This window comes from Canis lupus, chromosome 3 (assembly GCF_048164855.1).
Source record: "Canis lupus baileyi chromosome 3, mCanLup2.hap1, whole genome shotgun sequence".
Classification (NCBI taxonomy): Eukaryota; Metazoa; Chordata; class Mammalia; order Carnivora; family Canidae; genus Canis; species Canis lupus.
This window is the reverse complement of record NC_132840.1, coordinates 33,785,596-33,812,178: the sequence shown is the minus strand read 5'-3', so window position 1 is coordinate 33,812,178 and position 26,583 is coordinate 33,785,596. Positions and strand designations below refer to the sequence as shown.

The following is a 26,583-nucleotide window of genomic DNA, read 5'->3' as shown; positions in this document are numbered from 1 at the left end:
TAGAACAGGCTTGTTTTGTGCAATTTAAAATGTGAATACAGAATCATCTGCTTTGAATGTTTGAACTAAAAATTTATTTGAATGTTAGTTTCTCTGTCTAAAAAGAATATTTAGAGCTCTTAGGACCAATATCGTATGATTCTACTTAGATAGGTTTTAGAGTCGTCAAATGCATAAAGACAGAAAGTAGAATGGTGGTTGCCATGGGCTGGGGGAGGAGGGACCGGGGAGCTGTTGTTTGATGGGCACAGAGTTTCAGTTGGGGTGATGGGGAAGTCTTGAGGTGCATGGTGGTGATGGTTGCACACAGTGTGAATGTACTTATGCCACAAAACTATATGCCTAAAAATGGTTAAAATGGGGAAAAAATGGTTAACATGGCAAACTTATGTGTGTTTTACCACAATAAAAAAATTTAGACCTTTTAATAGTTCACAGCTGCTGTTAAGGCTGTGACTCAGCAGATGTATTATAAAAATAACTCCTTTATAGGGTAGGAGATCAGGACCAGATGATTTCTAAGGTCATTTTCAAATATAAAAGTCTATAATTCTATAGTTAAAAGAAAAAAAACAACAACTATGTTTTGCCTTGGGAGAATCACCTGCTAGATTGCCTTGGGAGAATCACCTGCTAGATCACCTTTTTATTTTCTCAGTTTCTCTTTTTACTTTTTGTGCCTTTTCTGATTCCTGCATCTGTCCTTCTGGTATAGTAAGCTTTTTCTGACACTTCCTTTTTGATTATAGCATCATTCCTCTTTTTAGCTCTTCAGTAGTCACTTCTTAGAGATGGTATAAAATTTCAGATCCTGCTCTGGATGTTACAACACATACCCTTTTCTTTTTTTTTTTTTTGTATATTTTTTAATCAGAGCTCAGTTTGCCAACATATAGTATAACATCCAGTGCTCATCCTGTCAAGTGCCCCCCCTCAGTGCCTATCCCCCAGTCACCCCATCCTCCACCCACCTCCCCTTCCACTACCCCTTGTTCGTTTCCCCGAGTTAGGAGTCTCTCATGTTTTGTCACCCTCTCTAATTTTTCTAATTTTCTCTCCTTTTCCCCTATAATCCCTTTCACTATTTTTTATATTCCCCGTATGAATGAAACCGTATAATGATTTTCCTTCTCTGATTGACTTACTTCATTCAGCATAATACTCTCCAGTTCCATCCACGTCAAAGCAAATGGTGGGTATTCATTGTTTCTAATGGCGGAGTAATCCATTGTGTATATATACCACATCTTCTTTATCCATTCACATTCCCTTTTCTTTTGCTTTTCTAATCCCTTACTCCTAGTGCTGGATTTCTTTTTCAGTTCGAACCATATACCGATCTCTTTGGCTTAGAGCACATGTTCTTTTACGTGTTCCCACATGGTGTAGATGCTGCACTAGGGCTTTCCATTTTGTCATTCTTAAAGCCTGATTAGTTACTTTGGCTTATTGTTTCAACAAGCATTTTGTGTGCCATACATTGTGTGGGGATAAGAAATAAGTGTTATGGTCCCAGTTATCCCAAGAGGATCACAGTTAATGGGGAGACAGATAGTAAACATCAGACATATTCAATAACAATACACTGGATAGTATGGGAATATATAGGAGCACAATTTACCCAGCATGGTAAACTTCCTGGATGAGATGGTGCTTAAAGGATGAATTGTATTAATTAGAGAAGGAAGATGATCTAGGGAAAAGGTATAGCACATAAAAAGACTTAGACACATGAGAAGCTTTGGTATGTTTAGAGCATTAGTAGTCAGTTACACGCTCAGTAGGTCTCATGGGCATTTCTTACAAGGAGGGAGAGGTGATAGAAGCCTCCTTCTCAAAGTATAGAACACCTAAGCTTTCTCCCTTCACACGAATTTTCTCTCTCTCTATAATCTCTTTACTTGGAGTATATTAAAAGAATGTTATAGGTCGGGAAACCCTCTAGTAGCTGTTTTCAAAGGTCAGCGTATCTCCTCCTCACACTCGCCTACCCCAGCACACTTCCAGAAAACTTATTTTTGATTATCAGAGAGGTATTAGAAATTGCTATACAAACATTTTAGTATTCAATATTGTCATTCTTTACCTAGTTTGCGGTTTATTTTTCACATTTGGGCTATATATTGGCAAGTTCAAACGCTGAAGTAAAGATAACTTGTCAGAGGACAAGCACTATTTAAAAAAAATGATTATTCTTTTCTGGCACTTAAGAGAATGGCAGGGTAGACACTATTGAGATGGCAGGGTAGGCACAGCTATTGAGAAATTTTAATGAAAAAGAACTGAAAAATGTTAATTTTTAATTAATTTTTAATTAATGCTGTCCTTAGGTTTCATCTCTCAGAGTCTTTGGTTTTTCTTTTTTTGTGTGCATCTCTGTATTCAATCTTCCCAAAATCTTTTAACTTCAGATTTCAACTTAGAATTTTTCTATACATTAACTCTGTTTCTTTCTTTCCTTTGGAATATTTGTGTGAGTATAAGAGGGTATAATAGTTCAGGTCCTTTGACTACATACACTGCAGAGCGTAAAGCCTAAAGCCATGGTGATGTGCTTTGTTTACAGTTGTGCCTTCCATTCCCTGCTCCAGACTGGCACTGATAGGGAAGATCATTCACCCTCAGCAGCTCATGCACTCATTCGTCCATGCTGCAATGGGAATGCTGGTAGCTTGGTGTGCTGCGGTGATAACCAGGGGTCAATACAGTTTTCTTGTGGTTCCCTGCACTGGTACTGAGAGGTAATAGTAAATATATTTTTTCTATGGAACCTTGTTTATTTACTAAGCCAAAGGTGACCTGCGTAGGTAAATAGTTTATGGACATTCTTTGTTTTCTAGACTTCTGGAAGGTGCTTTTATACATATCATCAAATGTTTTTGATATTTATGTTTGTTGAATTCAACATTTTTTTTTTTAAGATTTTATTTATTTGAGAAAGAGAGAGGATTAGCAGGGGGAAGAGGGAGAAACAGGCTCCTCATTGAGCAGGGAGCTTGAAATGGGGCTTGATGCCAGGACTCTGGGATCCCACGGCCTGAGCTGAAGGCAGATGCTTAACTGACTGAGCCACCCAGGGGCCCCTCAACAGTTTTTTGTTTTTTTTTTTAAGATTTTTATTTATTTATTTATTTATTTATTTATTTATTTATTTATTTATTTTTTTTTTTTTTAATTTTTATTTATTTATGATAGTCACACAGAGATAGAGAGAGAGAGAGAGGCAGAGACATAGGCAGAGGGAGAAGCAGGCTCCATGCACCGGGAGCCCGACATGGGATTTGATCCCGGGTCTCCAGGATCACGCCCTGGGCCAAAGGCAGGCGCCAGACCGCTGCGCCACCCAGGGATCCCCCCAGATTTTTATTTATTTATTCATGAGAGATACAGAGAGAGGGGCAGAGACACAGGCAGAGGGAGAAGCAAGCTCCATGCAGGGAGCCCGATGTGGGACTTGATCCCGGGACCACGGGATCACACCCTGAGTGAAGGCAGGTGCTCAACTGCTGAGCCACCCAGGCATCCGAGCAGTTTTTTTTTTTTTAAACCATTGTCTGTGCAAGATGGTGTGCTAGGTGCTTTTGGATTTATGAGAGTGATTCATGCATAGACTATAAGGTCTTTGAGAGTTAAGAACAGTAGGGGAATTAAAACATGGGCACAAAGGGATGTGATAGGAGAGAAATCAGAACTTTAACATGAAATAAGATGTAATAAGAAAGTGAGCTGTGCATGTAAAACCTGTGGGAGTTCAGAAAGGAAAGATCCCTGGCTTCTTGGAGGAGGTGGCATTTAGGTTGGAGTTTAAGGAAGTACTGTATGGGAAGCATGAAGAGAAAACTTTAAAATGATTACAACCAGGTTCTTTAGTAGAGTACTTTTATAATTTTAAAACTGATCTAATTTTAAAACTGTCATTGGGAGAGAGTGCATGTGGGGGCAGGGGACAGAGGGAGAAGGAGAGAATCTTAAGCAGGCTTCTTGCCCAGCACAGAGCCAAATGGGTCTTGATCTCAAGACCCTGAGATCATGACCTGAGCCGAGCCACCAAAACACTCCTAAACTGATATAGTTCTTGAACACATGACATTGATAAGAATTTCAGTTTGATATTCTGACTTTAAAAATCAAAAAAGATTATGGTAGTAATCTTAAGTTCCCTGTTTAATTTTCTTTCTTTCTTTTTTTTAGATTTTATTTGAGAGCAAGAGCACAGGTTGTGGGGGAGGGGCAGAGAGAGAAGCAGGGTCCCCACTGAGCAGGGGGCCCACCACTGCCAAGGGCTCTATCCCAGGACCCTGGGATCATGATCTGATGCCAAAGGCAGATACTTAACCAACTGAGCCACCCAGGCACCCCTGTACTCCTGAATATTTAATTTCCTTTTGTCGCCCAGTTACTATAATGTAAGGCAGTTTTTTTTTCCTAATGTGATAAATTTTCTTTAGTGAAAAGGGTCAGCATGAAGGATTGCCCAGTTAGACAACACAGACAAAAGCCCAAAGTTATGGCATAGAGGTCCATACATTCAGTTCTAGTTCTCTCAGTCCAGATGCAGTATATCCACTTGTGAGCAACGTTGTTTACTATCACAGGGGACATTCTTACTCTTGCCAGATTTCCAGAGGAAGACCTAAAGAGTTAACCATTAGAGAGGTCAAATTCTCATGCATCAGGGAGAGTTTTGTTAGTCTTGTGCCCACACTGAACCTGAAATGAATCATTTTGTTAGAACTTGGGGCACTTCTTTTCTTTTAAGATTTTATTTATTTATTCGTAAGAGACACAGAGAGAAAGGCAGAGACGTAGGCAGAGGGAGAAGCAGACTCCCCACTGAGCAGGGAGCCTGATGCGACACTTGATCTGAGGACCCCGGAATCATAACTGAGCCAAAGGCAGATGCTTAGCCACTGAGCCACTCAGGTGCCCCGCATTTGGGGCATTTCTTAAATGGATAAGTCAGTGTTTGAGTTTAAAACTGTGATATGTGTCCCTGACTATTGAATTAATAATCTAATTTTTTCTCTCCAGTTTAAATAGCCCTGCTACACAGACCTGCTTAAATGAGTATCACCTTTTTTCCCTGCTGGCTGGAGCATTTATGGGCTACAGCTATAGTCTCCTGTATTTTATTAACAACATGAACTATCTGCCATTTCCTATCATACAGGTAAGATAGCATTTGAGTGTTGCCTTGTGTCAGAATTTGGCAGAGTTAAAATTGCCTTGATGTATGTACATATAACTGGCCTCATCTGATTAATTCAAGATTTGGTAGTAAAACTTAGGACTGAGATCATCAAAATGCCATTTGGAGAGGACAGATTTTTCTTCATGAGATTTTATCATGTATGTGATAGCCGTCACTGCCCTTCCCACTGCCACTCTGAGAATACTGCTTTGCCCCACTCTTTCCCTCCCTGCTAGGTAGTGGCAGTTGCTGTGACCTAGCAGGGCTAGGGGAGGATGATGATGACATTCATGCAGTTGCCAGCTTCTTTTTGAACCTAAGAACTCATGGGCTTGAGGATGTGCAAGTAAGTATAGAATGTCAATTACTGTCTCAAGTCTTTTCTAGAACAAGGCATGATGTGTATTAAGTAAAAACAATTTTGACTGGTTTGAGTGGGACAGTTTGAGCGATCTTTCAGTTAGGTTTTTAAGAATCTAATCTGGCAGGAGCCTTCTCTACAACTAGAATCACCTCCTAAGACAAGAGAGAGAAAGATCAGTTCAGATTTCTCCTATGGCATCAAGGTTCTTTCCAGGCTGTTCCCCACTCTTCCTGACTGTGTTCTTACTCACTTCATTCCTGTGCTGTGGTAGGCTGAGGACTGGTCTTTGGAGCAAAACTATTAGAACCAGTCCCTTCCCATTAGGACCCAGTCTGGTGGGAAGGGAGCGATGTGTAAACACATGTGTTATGAGAGTATGAGAGTGTGTATATTAGGCTTCTCCTGGTTTAAGTGAAGTTGCTACATGCCTCTTGCCTCTATGAAAATACACATACTGCATGGAGATAGTGTTCACAGAAAAGGAGCTGTACCTCCTTACCTTACCTCCCTGTAGACTGAGTGTATGAAAAAAGAGTCCCAGTTAGAAATTCTTCACAGTTTGAGAAAATGAATTGAAAGCAGAGTGTCAGCTTTGCCACCTTAAAATTTCACAGAGGAAAAAACCCGAAATTCTATACAGAACTATCCATGTTAAATCATGTTTGATCCAAATATAAGACTATAGAGAAGAAAAGTGTTAGAAAAAAAGGAGATACTCCAAAATAATCTTGCTCCTTCCTGAACCTCAGTTGAAAGTGACCATTTGTTTAACATCACAGATACACAGTAAAGTAAATGTAGGAACAGCCTAATAATTGATGGTACTGATAAATTATTTCTACCATATAATGTCATATTTATAAAATTTGACTACTAAACTTTTTATTTCTTTTGATTAAAATTTAGATTTATTCTCATATCCCAGAAGTTTCTTCTTTGATAGTAATATTTAGCTTTGGCTCCAGGTTCAGCTTTTGCAGAAGGTTAACTTTTAACATTTGGCCATTCAGTAGTTGGCCAGAATGTATTTCGGGGGCATCTCTTGTAACCATGAATGTATAGTGGTCTTTGATCTGCCCAGTGGTATTTGTTCTTTTCCCACCTGAGGATGATTGGAATAGGGGTTTCATTGGGATTCAGGGAGTGAGGGAGGTAAGGATTGTGGCAAGAGCAGTTGAAATGATGAATTTTTGTGCTCAGGATCACAATTTCTCATCTATCACGTTTGTAGCTGTGTTTGGCCAGTTGGGTAGATTTGCCTCCTTAGAAGATTGAGGGGGGACACCACACTTTAGCTTTCTTTGATTAGCCCTAAGAGCCTGGTGCATGTTGTATGACCTTCCCTTATGTGCTTTAAGTTGCTAAGGAAAGCAGGATTGTCAGGAAATTGAAGGCTTGATATAAGATCAGGCCCATTTCTTCATCTGAACCTCCATAAAATAATAAATCGCAGTAGCCATTTACTTTTTTTCTTTAACTGGCCCAGCTGACTAGAGAATGTTAGACCTTAAAAAAAAAACTACTACTTTTATTATTTTTCTCTGCTATTTTTATTGTTATACTATAATATATATTATACATATATATTATTTGTGTGTGTATATATATATATACCCTTATATATATATGCTTATTATTATTAGCATTATTATTAGCATTGTCATCATCATCATTATTATTTTTTTTGTTATTATTTTTGGTGCTGCCTGTCAGGTTACTTCCTAAGAGTATAGTAGTAACATTTAGATTAAAAAATATTTAAATAGTATAAATAAAATGAAAATTCCTTTGGCCATTCTGTGGCCAGTCCCAGTCTTTGCCTCAGAGATAATTGTGGCCAGTTTGGTGTATATTCTGCTAAATCCTTTATATTTACATATATAATACCTGTAACATTTTATATTTTGTGGGGTGGAACTTCCATAGTTTTATATTGTCCATATTATTCAGTAACTATTGTTTTCATGTAACTATGAAAAATTATATCTTTTTAAAAATCTAATTCTAACCAATTTACTATTAGCCTACTAGTTTTCTTTAAACTAGTCTACAGTACTAAAACCAGTTCTATTGTCCTGATCAAATTCTTAATGATAGACTGACAGGGAAAAGCAGAATATTAGTGTGGAGTAAAGGACAAAGAAGTGGATGAACATCAAGACAAAGCTTGGCAAGCTATTTCACAAGAAGTGTAATTTTTTCAGGAGAAAGCATTTCATGTTTTTTCCTTGATTGGTATTACTCTCATAGATTGTTAGAATTGAAGGCACTCATTAACACACTGTTTAGCTGGGTCAGCCTTCTTATCACACAGATTGGAGACATGACTTGCTTAGTGCTGCCCAGAGAGAAGCACTAAAACTCAGGTCTCCTGACTCAATCTGGTGTCTTCTTCTGCTGCCTATTTTTTTGCATTTAAAACCATTTAGTGGGATCCCTGGGTGGCGCAGCGGTTTGGCACCTGCCTTTGGCCCAGGGCGCGATCCTGGAGACTCAGGATTGAATCCCACGTCGGGCTCCCTGCATGGAGCCTGCTTCTCCCTCTGCCTGTGTCTCTGCCTCTCTCTCTCTCTCTGTGACTATCATGAATAAATAAATAAAATCTTTAAAAAAAATAAAATAAAATAAAACCATTTAGTTATAGAGGCAGTGTGTACATTATATTTAAGCTTGCAGTCTCTGAAACTGGCCTGCCTGGATTAAAATGTTGGATTTTCCTTTTGCTAGCTGATAAGTTGGTTCAGTTGTGCCTTGGTTTTCTCATTAGTAAGATTAGGATAATAATGGAACCTTCTTTATCGGGTTGTGTGTAAAATAATGGTACCTGAGACATGCTAAACAGCCAAAGAACGTTAGCTGCTACTGTTCTGATTGTCATGTTTTTTGTACTTACTCCGTCTCCATAGTCCTTAGTATAAGTATAGATCAGTACTGTTAAATTTTGTCATTTCTGCTCTCATATCAATGAGATGCTGTATAATGTAAATATTAAATATTTTTGTCATCAGAAGTTACTGATTTTTTACCTCTGGAATAAACTTTGTCTTTTTATGCAACAATTATGTTTTTTTATATGTGGACTGTTTTAGTTATGTGCTTGCTTTAGAATGAAATAGAACCTCTACTTGGATATGCCATTTGATTCTGTTTTTCTTTTTTTTTCATAGCAATACAAGTTCTTACGTTTCAGGAGATCTCTGCTCTTGTTAGTTAAGCATAGTTGCGTGGAATCACTGTTCCTGATTAGAAATTTCTGCATTGTTTATTATTTTCTTGGTAAGCATTTCTTCTGCTTTTTAAAACAGTGTATGTATTAGCTCATAGCTCAGAAAATGTCAGTTGCAAAGTCATTCTTGATTGTATGTTTCTTAATTGTAGGTATGTGATTAGTCCAACTAATTCATTGTTTAGGTTGTCAAAGGGTATTAGGTAAGGGAAAATGTTTTTTAAAATGTGGTATATGCATACAATAGAGTATTATTCAAACTTTGAAAAAAAGAAGGAAATCCTGTCACATATTATAACATGGATAAACCTGAGGACATCATACTAAGTGAAATAAGCCAGTTGCAAAAAGACAAATTCTGCGTGATTCTACTTATATGAGGCATTATTTGAGTGGTCCAACTCTTAGAAACAGAAAGTAGAATTATGATTGCCAGGACTCTGTGGGGAGGGAAAAGAGGAGTTGTTGCTTAGTGGATAGAGAGTTTCAGTTTGTAAAATGAAAAAGTTTGGGATATCTGTTGCACAAGTACATATACTATATGTATGCTTAATGGTTAAGATGGCAAATTTTGTTACGTGGTTTTTACCACAATAAGAAAATGTTCATTTTTTTTAAAAAGAAAATATTGTATGTTGTTTGGTCAGTACTCTATAATAACACTCTCCTTTTTATAACTTTTTGTAACTTGGTACTAATATACTAGAAATATCCTGTTACTGAGGGAACCTTACAGAATTTATTAACATGAATTTTAAGCACAAAAATACAGCTTATTTAATATAAGGAGCAGCTCAAGTTGAATGGAAAACATTAATCTCAATAGCAACACAATAATAATACAAACAAAATTCAACATTCTAAAATACTGTTTTCAGACTGCAGATTTCCCCCACTATCTGAAAGTAGAGCATTCCTATGAAACCTTTTGTAAGCCAAAATGGCACAAAATGAAGAAGCGATTAGTGTTACTATTTTAAATGAAAAGATTTTTGAACCTCCCCACACCTGCAAAATATACTCTCTTGGGTTTTTCTGATACCTTAGGACACATCTTGCTAACAGATGCACAAAACAAATTGAGATAAAGCATAGATGCTCATGGACACAGTTCAAAGCTATGGAGGCTTAATGCTGAGATGCTGAATGTCTTTCCCAGGTTAGAGGCTTAGCTGCACCACTCTCACTGTTCAGGGTGCCCTGCTTTTGTACACTAACAGCTCTGGCTTGGTACAAAACAAATGCTGAATGCTGTTTTTGCTTTTGTGCCTTATTCATAAATTTGGATTTCTTCAGTTAGTGAAAACAGGTACTAGCATTTGCCTTTCACAAAAGTGAAGTGACAACATGAACTTTCGAAAAGCAGGGAATACCTCTTTAACTTTATGATCCTACTTTAAAAAAAAAATCTATGGAATAATTTTACAGAATTGTTCTCACTAAGTATAGGCCATTCTGTTGTTTACTCACTTGTAGTTTATATAACCTGTTTTTCTATTTAGCTCTTATTATTGTCATTTCTAATGTTAACACTTTATTGTTGTTTTTTTAACCTACTACCATGAGCCTAGATGTTCCCCTACAGTTGTACATTTAGGCTGACATAGCAGCCCTGTCAACATTTCCGTGGTCAGTTGTTTCTTCTATAACCGCGTTTATGTTCCATTCAGATTTCAAGTATTACCACTTTTCTTTTCTTTGTTGCACTTTGGTCTTTTTGGCCAGTTTCATCTTTTAGTTATTCATTTTTGTAAAATGTGTGGGCTCTTCATGGGAGACAAGGAGGCAACACAATTATATGTTTTGCTGTCTGTGCCTGAACTGAGTAACAGATGTCCATGACCAGTTACCAACAGACTTAGGAAGAAGGGATATGATTAGTTACAAAATGTGGTGTGTGTGTGTTATCTACATACTGATTTGTGTACTGAAAAGCTAGAAGTAGTATATTCAGTTGCTCACAGTAAATATACCATGGTAACTGAAATTTGAATTGTGTTGTTGGGAGACTGGTATGATTTAACTAAACCACCATTAAAATATGACTGAAAAAAGTACATAATCCGACTTGTGCAGAACATAGACTTCTTGTATTTAGAAATTATTCTCTTTTCCTGCCTATTCCCTTTTTTTTTTTTTTTTTAAGATTTATTTATTTACTTTAGAGAGAGCTGTGGTGGTAGGGGGCAGTGAGGGGCAGAGGGAGACAGAGAAAGAATCTCAAGCAGACTCCCCACTGGGTTCAGGGCCCAATATGGGGCTTGATCTCACAACCCTGAGCTGAGATCATGACCTGAGCTAAGATGAAGTGTTGGTTGCTTAACTGACGGAGCTACCCAGGTGCCCCTTAAACCTATTCCTAATCAGTCTAACATTCTGGCTGAGGTCTTGGTGTCTACTTGGTCATCACATCAATCTCATAATACAAAGAATGGTTAAGATTTGCTTTATTAACTTCTTATGTTTATAGCATGGTATTATTTTCTTCTCAGGCCATATTCCAAAAACTTGGATTAGCACTGCGATGGACCTTCAGATAGATGAGTAAGTGATAGATGAAAAGTCTGGGGTTTTAAACTCTGCTAGTTTCCATCTTTTTAGGGGTTTGCCACTTTCCAGATGTGTTGTTTAGATTTAGCCTTTAAATTTTTTAAAACTTGTATTCATTTTGGAATATATCTAGTTCATAATTTAAAATTCCAATGCCCTATAAAAGCATATACAGTTAAAAAGAATCCTTTTGCTCCAGTTTCTAGTCACCCAGTTCTTCTCCCTAGAAGTAAATGTTTTTTGTTAGATACAGCCTTTATGTTATGGAAAAGTAGACTTTTGAGTTGCATGGACATACCTCTCTTTTGCTTTTCTCCTTAATAATCATTTTCTGCTATGGTGTAGTAGGCAAGCACAGTGCTATGGTATTATTCTCATTTTGCCTCTAAGGAAGTCAGAATTGAACAAGATCATGTGACCAGTTGAAGATCATGAAGTGGCAGTTGAGTGGCATCACTAAAATGTATTGCTCTAGTTATTCCTCATGTACTTTGCACATGATAAAGCATTAATCTTTACTTGGCAAATCAATGTAAATTTCTCTATTAGTATTTGTTCTTTTAATTTTGGCTATTAGATTTTTTTTGTCATATGTGGATTTAACTAATACTATTTTTGGGGAATGGGGATATTGATATTTGTGGGTGCTTAAGATATTATGGTTTCTATGTTGTGGATTTCAGTTTCTAACTTTTAATAGTTTCTAGGTAAAATTTAGTTTTGTCCTCTGCTTAATTGCTAGATATGAAACTAAATGCATGGGTCATTTATTATGTTAGTCTGAATCTTAGGTTGGGTCAAATGGAAAAAGAAAAATAATTGTATTTTATTTTAATTTAACATAGTGCTTTTTTCTTTCACTTGAAATACATTTTGCTTGTGTGACAGTGCCTAATAAACTATCCTTAATATATATGGTAGGTCCTCAGTAAATATTTACTTAAAATCTGAAAATAAGGGATCCCTGGGTGGTGTAGCGGTTTGGCGCCTGCCTTTGGCCCAGGACGCGATCCTGGAGACCCGGGATCGAATCCCACGTCGGGCTCCCGGTGCATGGAGCCTGCTTCTCCCTCTGCCTATGTCTCTGCCTCTCTCTCTCTCTCTCTCTCTCTCTGTGTGTGTGTGTGACTATCATAAATAAATAAAAATTTAAAAAAAAATCTGAAAATAACTTCATTCTCCCAGGAAATGTTAAGCACTATGCTGGATACTCCCAATATAAGGTGTTTTAAATCTTCTAATAGCCATAAGAGGTAGAAAGAGATTAGGCCACTGTTACATGAATAAGAAAATTGGGCAAGTTAGGTCAAGCAGTTAATATAATCACAACCGTCATAAATGGCAGAGCCAGAGGTTCTAATCCTGCTTTTAAAATTGCTAGTTGTGTGATTGTATGATTATGATGACTTTGCCAATTAATCTGTTCAAGGTTTTGGTAAAGGAATGTTCAATTTATTTATTTATTTATTTATTTATTTATTTATTTATTTATTTATTTATTTATTTATTTAACTTTTATTTATTTGAGGGATCCCTGAGTGGCTCAGCGATTTAGATGCCTGCCTTTGACCCAGGGTGTGATCATGGAGTCCCGGGATCGAGTCCCACATCAGGCTCCCTGCATGGAGCCTGCTTCTCCCTTCGCCTGTGTCTCTGCCTCTCTGTCTCTCTGTCTCTCTGTCTCTCATGAATAAATAAATAAAATTTTTTTAAAAAGATTTTATTTATTAGAGAGAGCACGCACGCATGGGGGAGGGACAGAGTAAGAATAAGAGAAACAAGGAAACTCCCTGCTGAACACAGAGCCCCATGGAGCTGATCCCAGGACCCCAAGATCATGACCTGAGCTGGTCAGACACTCAACAGACTGAGCCACCCAGGCGCCCCTTCATTTAGTCTTTTTTTTTTTTAAATTTTTATTTATTTATGATAGTCACACAGAGAGAGAGAGAGAGGCAGAGACATAGGCAGAGGGAGAAGCAGGCTCCATGCACCGGGAGCCCGACGTGGGACTTGATCCCGGGTCTCCAGGATCGCGCCCTGGGCCCAAGGCAGGCGCTAAACCGCTGCGCCACCCAGGGATCCCTCATTTAGTCTTCTAACAGTTTCTTTAATTATTTTAAAAGTAAAGATTGTGATTTTTAGATAATGCTATGTGCTCTTAACTATTGTGGAACTATTTTTAGGGTGTAAACACAAAGCTGAAATCTGGCCTAGGAGAGGTGATAGTCTTGTTGAATGGTTGGGATCAAAGTAAAAGTACTAAAATTTTACCCAGCAACTAAGGGTTGGCTTATAGGTTTGGCTCATTCTTCCTCCATAATAAATGACAGTAAAGATTAGGAACACAAGAAACTGAGCACAAGTTTAGGTCTGTTCTTCTTTTAAGGCTCCCTTACATAGTACATAAGAAGGTGTTAGAGGGATCCCTGGGTGGCGCAGCGGTTTGGCGCCTGCCTTTGGCCCAGGGCGCGATCCTGGAGACCCGGGATCGAGTCCCACGTCGGGCTCCCGGTGCATGGAGCCTGCTTCTCCCTCTGCCTGTGTCTCTGCTTCTCTCTCTCTCTGTGTGTGACTATCATAAATTAATAAAAATTAAAAAAAAAAAGAAGGTGTTAGAGAATTGTATGGGGTGCAAAAGGAAAGGCATCTATATCACCAGTATTATGTAGAAATAAGATTTGTTTCTCATTGTGAGGCCCCAAGTCTGTTAAATGCTTAGATTGTATTTTCCCCATAGGATTAAATAGTAATTTCTGCTTTTATAGGCAGTTTCACAGGCCTCTTGACACTGTGCGTGGCCTCTTGAATCTCTCATTACTCTACCATGTCTGGCTTTGTGGTGTCTTTCTTCTGATGACTTGGTATATTTCATGGATACTCTTCAAAATCTTTGCCACAGAGGTTAGTATTGAGTTTTTTGTTAATGCTTTTGTATTTTAGAGTGCACAGATTTGTTTTTAGCAAGCAGAGCACTGAGTAATATGCTATTGTGCCCAAAGCCATTTTGAGTAAGTTGGGTTTTGGTCTCTTTTCTGAGACTTCCTTAGGGATGTATCATTTGTAACCATAATTTACTTCATGTGTGTGTGTGTGTGTGTGTGTGAGTAAGGAATGGTGTTAGTGTTTTTGGTTTTTGGAAACTAAACTGAATGAACTGCTAGTGGAACTTACCCTGCTTTATCGTAGTGTAAGTCTCTTCTGAAGGTTTCCATTTCTCTGTTTAGCAAATACTAAATGCCTGGATTTTAAATTAGTTTTATGTGCTATTGGTGTAACTACTACTAAAATATTTAATATAAGACAAATATTTGTTCTTTGAGAGAAAGTTTTAAATTTTGTATTGAAATTATTTTAAATGAATGGGAATTACATTATCTTTATCATATAGGTATTTGTCTTAGAAAATGAGTGTTTTATTTTATCATCTCTGTAGGTGTGTGTCCCTTCAGTGGCTTCAGAATATTTATTTCTAGTATTGGGGGCCAGAGATGTAATAAAATTGAGAGAATAACATTTAGAAAGTAGTGTATTTGGGTATATTTAATTTTAGTGCAACCTATTATTAAAACACTGAAGATGTTAATTTGGTTGTATTGTCTCTTGTAATAAATTTCAGTTAGTGTTAACTTACTAAATATAATAAAGTCAAGAAAATAATCATTTTCATGGTCCTTATATTTGATTATATTTGATAGGCTCATCTGTTCCCTGTTCAGCCACCATTTTCAGAAGAGTCGGATGAATGCCTCCCAAAGGTTTTAAACAGCAATCCTCCCCTCATCATAAAGGTACCTATGAACTATGCATCTTATGTCTTTACACAGTCATTTCTAACTTGTCTTTTGGAATGGACTTATTTTTTTTAATAAATTTATTTTTTATTGGTGTTCAATTTTGGAATGGACTTAATATTTAGTGTACTTAGATATATTTTTTGAGGGCCTAGAATATTCTAGTACCAGTATTGTAAGAAATCAACTACATGCTGCATTGAATGCTATTTACTTTTTTTCAGTTTTCATTCCAAGTGACTAAAATACAGGGATGTATGGCAGTATATGTGTACAAACTAATCTAATTTGTACAATATTTAGAATAGATATAAAAATATTTCCAAGCATGAAATACCATGATACCAACCATATGCATTAACTTTTCACAAACTCCTCATGGTAGCAAAACAAAATACTGCTTCTCTTTTGTTTTTTGTTTTTTAATCATTGAGTCAAGTTGTATTTTTACTCCTATAATATTGTTGACTGTTAGGATCAAAGGTAGTGCTTGGTAGGTATACCCATACAGTGAACTATTTATTTATTTATTTATTTATTTTTTTAAAGATTTTATTTATGAGAGACACGGAGAGAGAATCAGAGACACAGGCAGAGGGAGAAGCAGGCTCCATGCAGGGAGCCCGATGTGGGACTCAATCCTGCGTCTCCAGGATCATGCCCTGGGCTGAAGGTGACGCTAAACCACTTAGCCACTGGGGCTGCCCTGAATTCTCTTTAAATAGGAATAATGATAATGATCCTAAAATCAATTTTAATCAAAAGAGCTTAAAGAAGTTGTAGTAAGTTTATAAGTTAAACTAAGTGAGAATAACTTATTTTGATTTAAATTGTATTTTGAAATTTTAAAGTATATCTACAGTATGTGTGATCCTGTTAAGAGGTTATAGTGCTTAAAAAAGAATTTGAAGAAAATGGAACCCAGAGTTCGGAATACACTGTAGAAAAGTTGTAAACTAATAAGAAAACGAACCACTGAGGTTCTGATTACCTTTAAACATCAATTATTACTAATTTATTAGATAAACAAAAATATCAGGTACTCATTTGGTTATTGAACAAGTCTGTATTTGCTCGGTAGGTATCAGTCACTGCTAGTTGCGTAAGGCATAATAATGAATTAGATGTAGCACAGCCTGATGGAGAAAGCAGATACACAAAATAATGAAAATTTACTGTGGTAAGTGCAGTGGGAACCACTTTCTCTGCTTGCAACTAAAATAATAGAGTTTCACAGAAGTTATGGTGTCTTAAATGATGGCTGAAAGGGTTTGCCAGGAAACAAAATGAAGATTTCCAGTAAAAGAGTACAGTATATGTTGTGTGCCTACCTTGTGCTAGACACTGCCTTTGAATGTGATAGCAAGTAAGGTGCTGTCCCTGCCTCACAGTTTAGTGAGTGGAACCAGAAGAGACAAGGAAACAGGCAGTTACAATAAATTATGTTAAGTGCCGTGGTTAAGAACTGTGTGAGTATATGTTTGTGTGTGGGAGGCCTGGGAAGTTCCAAGAGTGATGTTTTATGTTTACCACTTTAGAGTGGGGAAATAGCACGGAGAGTTCTATAGTTTCTTGTAACTGGAGCCTACAGTGGCTGGGGTAGCCTACCGAGGGTAGAGGCAAGAAAGTTTTGGGAGTCTAGAAATGAAGGTTATGGTTCTGAAAAGCATTTCCTTTATGAGAAATTTGAAGTAATTTCCCCTTACCTATATATTGCTGAGATTTTATGTAGAAGTTAAAAAAAAATTAAATAATGTGTATTTTTTCCCCCGTTTAGTATTTGGCCTTGCAGGACCTGATGTTGCTTTCTCAGTATTCTCCTTCACGAAGACAAGAAGTTTTTAGCCTTAGCCAACCAGGTATTGCTGAAAGTAACAGATACAGGTGTATGTGTGCAGAAAGTGTTCCACTTAAAATTTTTGGTTACAGAGATGTGTTTAATAAAACCTCACATAGCTGTGAGTCCATTAAATGAAGTATTGATTTAAATATTACGCAAATGTTTCCATTTCTGTCGTTAGATGTTGTATTTCCAGAAAAATACTATAAAACTTTTATATGTTATCTTCTTTAGCATCCTCATTCCCTTAACCTGAAGAAACTATGAGGTAGGTTGACAGTTCTAGAGCAGAAGAGTTAGAGAGCATGTTTAAGAGTCCTCAAAATTTTAATGCTACAAGGAGTCTTGAAAATCAGATCATCTAATCCCTAGTTGGGGAACCTAAGTTTTAGAGAGATTAAGTGACTTACATACAGTTAATGTCAGAGATGGAAAAAGAAATTTGATCATTTGACTCCCTCCTTCTGCCATGCTACTTTGCCTCCCTTTAAAAAAAAAAAAAAAAAGTGAAACTACTAGATTTGATGGTGACCCAAGGATGCTCTTGGCAACTCCAAAACACTTCTCCATTGTTACTTGTTACTCCTTCTTACAACTATGCCAGTGCTAAACTTGTTCCTGGATGGAAAGCATCTCATCCAGTAGAGAACAGAGAACCTAGGTAACTTTTCATCTCTGTAATCAGCTTTTCATTATTTTGCCATACTTACCAGTTCCCACATTATAAAAGAAAGCTACTATAGTTAAGTGTTACATGGAAATGAAATTAGGTTATGTAAATGTATAAATGATTGGAGCTGATGCCATGGAAAATTAACAAGTCCTTTCTATCAGACAGGTTCACCAAGGAATTCTCTATGCATTAAATATTTTCACTAGATATTCTGGTAAACTGTAACAGAATGACATGTTTTCTGCCAGAGAACTTACATTCTAGGGCGTATTATTAAAATTTAACTTGATCATCACATAATTCCTTAGTGGTCCTGAGTTAATAGCAATATAGAACATTCTGGGACCTACTAATGGAGTATTTTGTTTGCTTGCTGGTTAAGTTGTATTCCTCTTGAGCTATAAATGGGGTGATGTTTGAGGAGTGATTCAAGTGAAGAGAGAAACCTTATATGGCACTCAGAATGGGGAAACCAGTTTTCAGTGGACTCCTCAGCTATTCTCAACGTAGAGAGATTGATTGGTTGATTTTTAAATGGCAGCTATAGGAGATAAAGGTCTTAGAAAATGAAAAGATAATGAGAAGTAAAGGAATTTTTACAAGATTGTGGATCACAGTAGCTTAAGTTAAAGAATATAAATTCTCTAAGTATAAACTATAATTGTTATCAAATAATGTGTTCTTCCTATAGAAGGAAAAACAAATGGAGCTATTATAAATGAACATGTAAGGAAACATAGTGGGCCTGATACAACAATTTATAGGTCCTGGGGGGCCATGGGTTACATGTCATTAGACATGCTTGTACTCATTGTCTTAGTCTTTAGTCTGTTCAGTGTTACAAAGGAAGTAGTCCTGCTCTTCTTCACTCAACCCATGCTCTAGTGTTTGGCTTTATTTTAGCAGCCAATTTGAGAGGTGTTTTGTTTTGCTTTGTTTTTTTTTTTTTTTTTATGGTAAAATAGCAAGCTTTTGCTTGTAGACTTTTCGGAAAATTATTTTGTCCAAATATTTATTGAACTCCTGCTGTGTATTAGATGACAGGAGTATAAATAGTAGCTTAGCCAAGGAATGTAGGCCCTGATGCAAAGTGTTATCATCTAGCATTTCTTTTTTCTTTTAAGATTTTATTTATTAATTAGAGCAAGGGCGAGGGAGGAGAGCCACAATGGGGAGGGAGAAGCAGAGGGAAATGCAGACTCCCCACTGAGCAGGGAGCCCGATGCATGGCTTGGTCCCAAGACCCAGGGATCATGACCTGAGCCAAAAGCAGACACCTAACTGACTGAGCCATCCAAGCACCTCTGTCATATAGCATTTCTTACTGAGTTTTCTCCTCACTTTGAGAAGGTAACTATGTACATCTTCAAAGCTGGTGTTTGGATCTCCTAGGTGGACATCCGCACAATTGGACAGCCATTTCAAGGGAGTGTTTGAACCTTTTAAATGATATGACTCAGAAACTGGTTCTCTACCAAGAAGCAGCTGCTACGAATGGGAGACTGGTGTCTTCATACTCCGTGGAACCTAAGAAATCGAATTCTCCAGGTAATTCCTGTATTACTGTGAGAGGACAGTGTCTGTACATTTTGTTTCCTAAGAAAGATGACAGTAGTTAATCTAAGGATATGTATACTAAGAAAGATGACAGTAGTTAATCTAAGGATATGTATACATGAGTGTGAGGGATATATTTTTAGGGAAAATTGATCTAATAAGTGGGATATTGTACTGAACAAAGAAAAAGGCCTGCATATCGTTGTAGATTGAAGAAATGAAGTTGGGAAGTCCGCTCTGCGGGTAGCATTAGAAAAGCTAACAAACTGGCACATCTGATAGAAGGTGTCAGCTTCCTCAAGTGCAGGGCCAGGTGAAGCTTTTCAGGTGGTACTGGGTGCTGTTCTCGTTATAATATCCCAAAGATATAAAGTTGCTGGACAGTGCCCAGAGGAGAGCACTTGGAATGACTGAGCAATTTCACCATGGGGTTTATCACATTCATTGTTTTAAGATAACTTAATAGAATGCTTGAAGGATTGAGGCTGAGGGGATGACGTAGAGTGGAGGGACCCAGGTTATTTGACCAAATTCCTTAAGAGGCCTAGGAATGTGTTAGACTAATGAAGGGACTTAATGTCCACATGCCTTTTGGAGGCAGGACTTGAATGAAAATGGCCAAAACTGGTTGGGTGAAAACTGTGATAACCTTGAGAGCACTGGCTTCATCTGAAGGGGAAGCTGTGGATTAGGTTCAACCCTAATCCAATTCCCTTCTGGGAATTTGGACCTGGTATTCTGTGCCATACATACCACCTCCCCACCTCCGCACCTCATTGTTAAGTAAGCTAAAAATATTGTGGGTGAAATTTTCCACTTTTTAAATGTTGGCAATTAATCTTGATATTTAAAAAAAAATTCCTATATGGGGTACAGCAAGCATCATTACTTTGGTGGGGGTCATAGAGCAAAAGCAAAGAATTTTTCATTACAAATGAAAAATGATTTAGGTAAGACCATGAATGTCATATTTTAAAAGATTCTAGAGTGTTTCAGTTGTACTCAGCATTCGAATTAGCATTTATTTTATTCAACAAGTGCTTATTGATTGTTTACTATATATTAAGCAGTGTGCTGGAAGTCAGAGAGTCAAAGATGAAAAAACACTTTGGAACTGACCTTTTGGTGGGAGGCACACAAATAATGACAAGACAATGTATCTGCTAAAAGGAAGTCTGTCACAATGAAGTCCAAATGGGAAGGATGATGATTGATAATGAAGGGAGGCCTTGTATGTACACAATGGAGTTTGCATTTTATAGGGAGAGGGTGCCTTTAGAGGATTTTAAATAGGCCAGTTCTATCACATTAGCATGTTAGATCATTGTAGCTCTGGGTTGAGGGAGTCATGGGTCTGACCAAGTAGGAATTATTCTTTATTTTATTTTATTTATTTTATTTTATTTTTTAAAGAATGTTTCTTTTTTTTTTATTTTTTAATTTTTATTTACTTATGATAGTCACAGAGAGAGAGAGAGAGAGAGAGAGAGAGAGAGAGAGGCAGAGACACAGGCAGAGGGAGAAGCAGGCTCCATGCACCGGGAGCCTGACGTGGGATTCGATCCCGGGCCCCCAGGATCACGCCCTGGGCCAAAGGCAGGCGCTAAACCGCTGCGCCACCCAGGGATCCCTATTCATTATTTTAAATGGTTGTCACATCCCATCATTTAGTCAAAATTTGTTTCTAGTTTTGCAGAACTTAAAAAACTTCAGTCTTAATTTTTAAATTGATTCTTCAAATATTTCTAGCTGTCACTAACCTTAAAAAGTCATTAATAAAAGTTTGCCACTTTAAATGTTTGATCTTTTATGGTGGTTTTATTAAGAATACTAATGTAACTTATTTGTCTTTATGCCTTGTACTGAAGTGGCCAGAAAAATATTCCTTAGCTTTTATACAACAGTCTATAAATTGGTGATTGTAAGATAATTTTTGAAGGTGTTTACAGGTCATATTTGTAGATGATCCTGGGCAAATTCATCTATGGTGTGACTTTTGTTAACTTGGAAAAATTCTGTGGAAAATGGATAAATGTGGACCCTTTATCAGTACATTTTCACAGTGCAGATTTAGTCAAAGTAACACCTGTAGTAGGCCCTTGCAGTAACACTGGACTGACTCCAGTGCAGTAATTGAAGTTGTTGCCATTTGAAAATAGAATATAAATTGAAAGGTTTGTTCAACACAGCTTATATTTAGAGAAACTGACCTTGAAGGTGAAGATACTCTCTGGATGGGAGAAGACAAGAGAGGCTGACCAGTCTGACGAGAGAAAATGTGTAACGCTATGCAACTGATCTCTGAACTTGTAAAAGCTGGATGTGGAGAATGTAAACCTAAAAAGAAACAGCCCAAGCCTTGGGTAGATGAATTAAACCAAAAACTGAGATGTGTAAAATTTGTTCAGGTTGCCTCTTCAGTGCTGGATCTGTTCTTTTACAGAAGAAACTACTTTTCAGACCCCGAAATCTAGCCAGATGACTCGGCCTCCAGTGCCACCATTAGTTAAGACGTCATTGTTTTCCTCAAAATTATCTACACCTGATGTTGCAAGTCCCCTCGGAACCCCGTTTGGCTCTAGTGTGGTGAATCGGATGGCTGGAATTTTTGATGTAAATACCTGCTATGGGTCCCCTCAGAGTTCTCAGCTAGTCAGAAGAGGGCCAAGATTGTGGACTTCTGCTTCTGGTAAGGGGACTGTTTTCGAAAATTTGAAAGGTCATAGTTGCAGAGACTCAGATATCCTGAGTTTTCACCATCTTGGTTTTTTTGTTTGTTTGTTTTTGTTTTTTTTTTATTTAGATCAGCAGATGACTGAATTTTCTAATCCTTCTCCATCTACCTCCATTAGTGCTGAGGGTAAGACAGCGAGACAACCCAGTATGATTTGCTCATGGATTCAGAATAAACGTGAACAGGTAGGATGATATAATCATAGGATGTATGTTTGAGCACATTTCTCATTGAGCGCATCAAGGATCTCACATGAATAAGCCATCAGGTATAAATAAGACTTCTTTTTTTTATGCTTCCTGTATTAAATTGACTCATATGAAATTGCTGGCATTTGACTGGTTTTGAATATATAAATTGAAATTTCATGTGACTTAACCTAATATGATACTTTGATCTGTGAATTCTTTCATTTAAGAAATATTAACTGAGTTCTTTCTGTACGCAGACTGTGTTTTTTTTGGTTTTGTTTTGTTTTTTTTTTTTTAATTTATTTATTTATGATAGTCACAGAGAGAGAGAGAGGCAGAGAGGCAGAGACACAGGCAGAGGGAGAAGCAGGCTCCATGCACCGGGAGCCTGATGTGGGATTCAATCCCGGGTCTCCAGGATCGCGCCCTGGGCCAAAGGCAGGCGCTAAACTGCTGCGCCACCCAGGGATCCCCTTTTTTTGTTTTTTTTAAAGGATTTTATTTATTCTTGAGAGACACACAGAGAGAGAAAGGCACAGACACAGGCAGAGGGAGAAGCAGGCTCCATTCCATGCAGGGAGCCTGACGTGGGACTCGATTCCCCGTCTCCTGGACCACACCCTGGGCTGAAGGCGGCGCTAAACTGCTGAGCCACCCCCGGGCTGACCCAGACTGGTTTTAGGCACCGGGAAAACAGCAAACAAAAGCCCCTGAATATGTACATTCCAGCAAGGGAAAATAGACAAGCAAATGTCTTAAACTGTATCTCTTTGGATAAAAACATACTATGAATTTTAAGACTTATTTTGTGTACTGTTAAGAAAAAAGTTGCCCATTAAACCATGACATGCTGTGGACTAAGTACATCCCAATATGTTTAATTCAAAATATGAAAAATGGATGTTTTCAAAGGGAAAAAAACTTGATGTCTTAAGTGCTGCATAGAAAAATGGGCAGCCCGGGTGGCTCAGCGGTTTAGCGCTGCCTTCAGCCCAGGGTGTGATCCTGGAGACCCGGGATTGAGTCCCACATCGGGCTCCCTGCATGGAGCCTGTTTCTCCCTCTGCCTGTGTCTCTGCCTCTCTCTCTCTGTGTGTCTCTCATGAATAAATAAATAAAACCTTAAAAAAAAAAAGGCTCATTGATTAGGGGACACTTGATTAGAAACCTGAAGGGAAGGTGGGGAACAGCAAGATACAGAGGTCTTTAGGTGGGAGTGTGCTTAGTTTGTGTGAGAAATAACATGGACACTAGCAGGTGGTGATGAAGTCAGAGAGGTAGCAGGCACCCAGAGCTCATCAGGCGCATTAGCTACTATGAAGACTGACATTTTCTCTGAGTGAGTTGGAAAGCCACAGGGTGATTTTGTCCACAAGAATGACATGATGTAACCTTACATTTTGAAAGTGCTGCTTTAGCTGTTGTGCTGAGATTAGATTCTCAGGGGTCAGGAGTAGAGGCAGAGAGACAGTTGTAAAGCTGTCGAAGTAATATAGTGGGAGATGATCGTATCAGTGACCAGAGTGATTATGGTAGAGGCTGTAAGATGTGATCAAGGTCTGGATGTATTTTGAAAGTAGGTGTAAATAGGATTTGCTTATGATCTGGTTGTGGTGTAAAAGAGAGTGCAATGTTGACCTCAAACCAAGTTTTTGGTTTGAGGATCTGAAATACAGTTGCAGTTAGCTGATGATTCAGGGAGAGGAGATTTGGTAGAAGTAATGTAGGGAAATCTTGAATTCGGTTTATGTCCATTTTGAGATGCTTATTAGACAACCAATTGAAAATACCAAGTAAGAACTGAGACATATATCCAGAGCATAGGGGAAAGTTCTGGGCTAGAAATAGAAATTTAGAAGTCCTTAGAATACAGACAGTATTTAAAGCCATGAGACTCCATGAAAACTCTTTGGATGCAGAAGAAGAGAGATGCAGGAACGGGACCCTCTAGTGACTACAGGTCTGGGAGATGAGGAGGACTGGTAGAGGAGATCAAGTGGCTGTGGAGGTGAGAAGAGAACCGAGAAAAGAAGTGAATGGTGCCACGTGCTGCTGCTGGGTAGCCTGAGAGCCACACTAGGATGAACTGTTGTGCTAGAAATGTGGAGGTGGCTGAGTCCTTGTTGAGCTTCTGGGTAGGAGTGGATGGGATGAATGCTGATTGGATGGAGCCAGGAGAGATTGGGGGAAGAATTAGAGGGCACAAGAAAAGCTAAGTCTTTCAAGGAGCTTTGCTATAAGGGATGCAAAGAAATGGGATAATTAATAGCTAGAGGGAGTTGGGGAGTCATGGGAGAGTTTTATTTTATTTTTTTCTTTCTTAAAGATTTTATTTATTCATGAGAGACACACAGAGAGAGAGACAGACAGACAGAGACACAGGCAGAGGGAGAAGCAGGCTCCATGCAGGGAACCCAATGTGGGACTCGATTCTGGGACTCCAAGATCACGCCCTCTGCCAAAGGCAGGCGCCAAACGCTGAGCCACCCAGGGATCCTGGAGAGTTTTATTTTTTAAGATGAGAGGAGTAACAACATCTTTGCTGATGGGATGATTGATTAATAAAGATGAACTGTAGGCATTTCACAAACTTCGGGATCCCATTTGCCCAACATGCCCTAAGTACCACCATATCATGAATTCACTTTAAAGTCAGCTGGAACCGCCTGCAGCCCAGGGCGTGATCCTGGAGACCCTGGATCGAGTCCCACATCAGGCTCTCTGCGTGGAGCCTGCTTCTCCCTCTGCCTGTGTCTCTGCCTCTCTCTCTCTGTGTCTCTCTCATGAATAAATAAATAAAATCTTAAAAAAAAAAAATCAGCTGGACTATGTAGCTTTCAGCTTAATACTAAGAAAATTGTTTCCCATGTAAATATCAATTGGCAGAAAATCATTTCAGGTCTTAAGTTTTTTTTTTTTTTTTTTTGTAGAGAAAACACTCTTTTTTGGTATTAGGAGGTAAAGGGCAAGACAGTTGTAAGGAATTGAGTAAGAAAATATCACAAGAACCACTTTGAATTCCTTTTATTATAGGGCTCTAATTTGGGAGTTAGACACGTGTACATGGAAATGCAGTTCAGGTTAGATGGCCCATCCTGGTCATCTAGTTTATAATACAAAAGTATTTACTTATTTGGTTTAGTGTAAATATTGTTCTTTGTTCTTTATCTGTAAGATATGAAGTGTTGCATTTAATTTAGTGTCAGGAAGAACCTGGGAATGTGTTAACATACTTGAATAGAATTGAAAACTGTAAATGTGTTAATTCTTTCTTTTCTCCAACTCAGGTTAAGAATTTCTTATCAAAACGGGTGTTGATAATGTATTTTTTCAGTAAGGTAAGGATATATAGTTAGAGCACTGGGAAGGGGAGAAGAGGAAATAAAATAAGAAATGAAGTACCAGATTTGATTTGACTTCTAAATATTTAGCTCAATCCAAACAAGCCAAACAGCTTTGTATAGTGCTTGACTAAACCTCCTTGTGAGTAAGAGCTGCCCTAGACACCCATCTCATCTCATCTCAGTGACTTCCTAAGGCTTGACTCCAGTTTGGTCTCCTGAGTCTCTGGGCTCCAGGCAACTTTGTGCTCATAATACAACCCCTTCCTACAGAATGATCAAATCCATGGCGATCCTTCACGGCTAATTGTCCTGCTGTAATCTTTTGTGGCCAATTTGGTGTTCAGAAGAGAGATGACTGGATTAGGTTGCAGATGCTAAGTTTGTGTGGGATAAAAAGTTATAATTCAGGCCACAAACTAAATGACATTCCAACTTGTGTGTCAGCTGCTCCAGCTGCCATAGGAAAATAACTGAACTGCAGAAGCTAAAAAATCATTCCTTTTTCACGGACTACAGCTGTTGTATGTTAATCCTTTGATGAGCAAAATCTTTGCCCATATGTAGGGAAAGAATTTTTGTTTTGTTTTAGTTATTTTAATCTAACTTCCTTCGTTCTGAAGATATTATATTATTAGCTGATACTGTACTCAAAGTGAATGGCTTGCTCTGGCATGCATTATTCATTTTTATTCTGTGGGAGGAGAGATCTGAATAAGAGTAACCTGATAGAACATAGGTACACAGAACAAAGAATCATTGCGAGTGCTTAAAACTTTTCTCACATTGGTGGCAGGGGTGATCCACCCAATTAGCTATGACCTTTACCAAAAAGAATCTACCTCTGGCTCTCCATTAGAGCTTTGTGAAAACTCTCACCCCCCTGAGAAAGGTGTCTTCTCTTCCACCAAGAGGAAGAGGGGTTGTCTGAAGTTTTACTTCAGAGGGTGGGAAGAGAACTCACCGTTGTGTCTTATGTACGCCATGTTCTTTTCTCTTAAGTTCCCTCATTTAATTCTAACAGCATTCCTGTGAGGTGTCTCTCTGTCCTCATTTTACCCATAAGGAAACTTGAGACTCAGAGGGGTTAAGTAGTAGCCTAAGGGCACATACCCAGTAAGG

General features: G+C 38.1%; 1 protein-coding gene across 1 annotated transcript in view; it reads left to right on the top strand.

The window, feature by feature from the left end:
* NDC1 (NDC1 transmembrane nucleoporin) overlaps positions 1-26,583 on the top strand; it is a 47,011-nt gene that overhangs the window by 4,696 nt on the left and 15,732 nt on the right. The window contains exons 4-14 of the mRNA XM_072820296.1: positions 2,567-2,741; positions 5,032-5,170; positions 8,723-8,831; positions 11,274-11,325; positions 14,100-14,235; positions 15,030-15,122; positions 16,903-16,984; positions 19,031-19,186; positions 21,639-21,884; positions 21,999-22,114; positions 25,408-25,458. Of these exons, the coding sequence (XP_072676397.1) occupies positions 2,567-2,741; positions 5,032-5,170; positions 8,723-8,831; positions 11,274-11,325; positions 14,100-14,235; positions 15,030-15,122; positions 16,903-16,984; positions 19,031-19,186; positions 21,639-21,884; positions 21,999-22,114; positions 25,408-25,458 (1,355 nt within the window). The remainder of the gene's footprint in view (positions 1-2,566; positions 2,742-5,031; positions 5,171-8,722; positions 8,832-11,273; positions 11,326-14,099; positions 14,236-15,029; positions 15,123-16,902; positions 16,985-19,030; positions 19,187-21,638; positions 21,885-21,998; positions 22,115-25,407; positions 25,459-26,583) is intronic.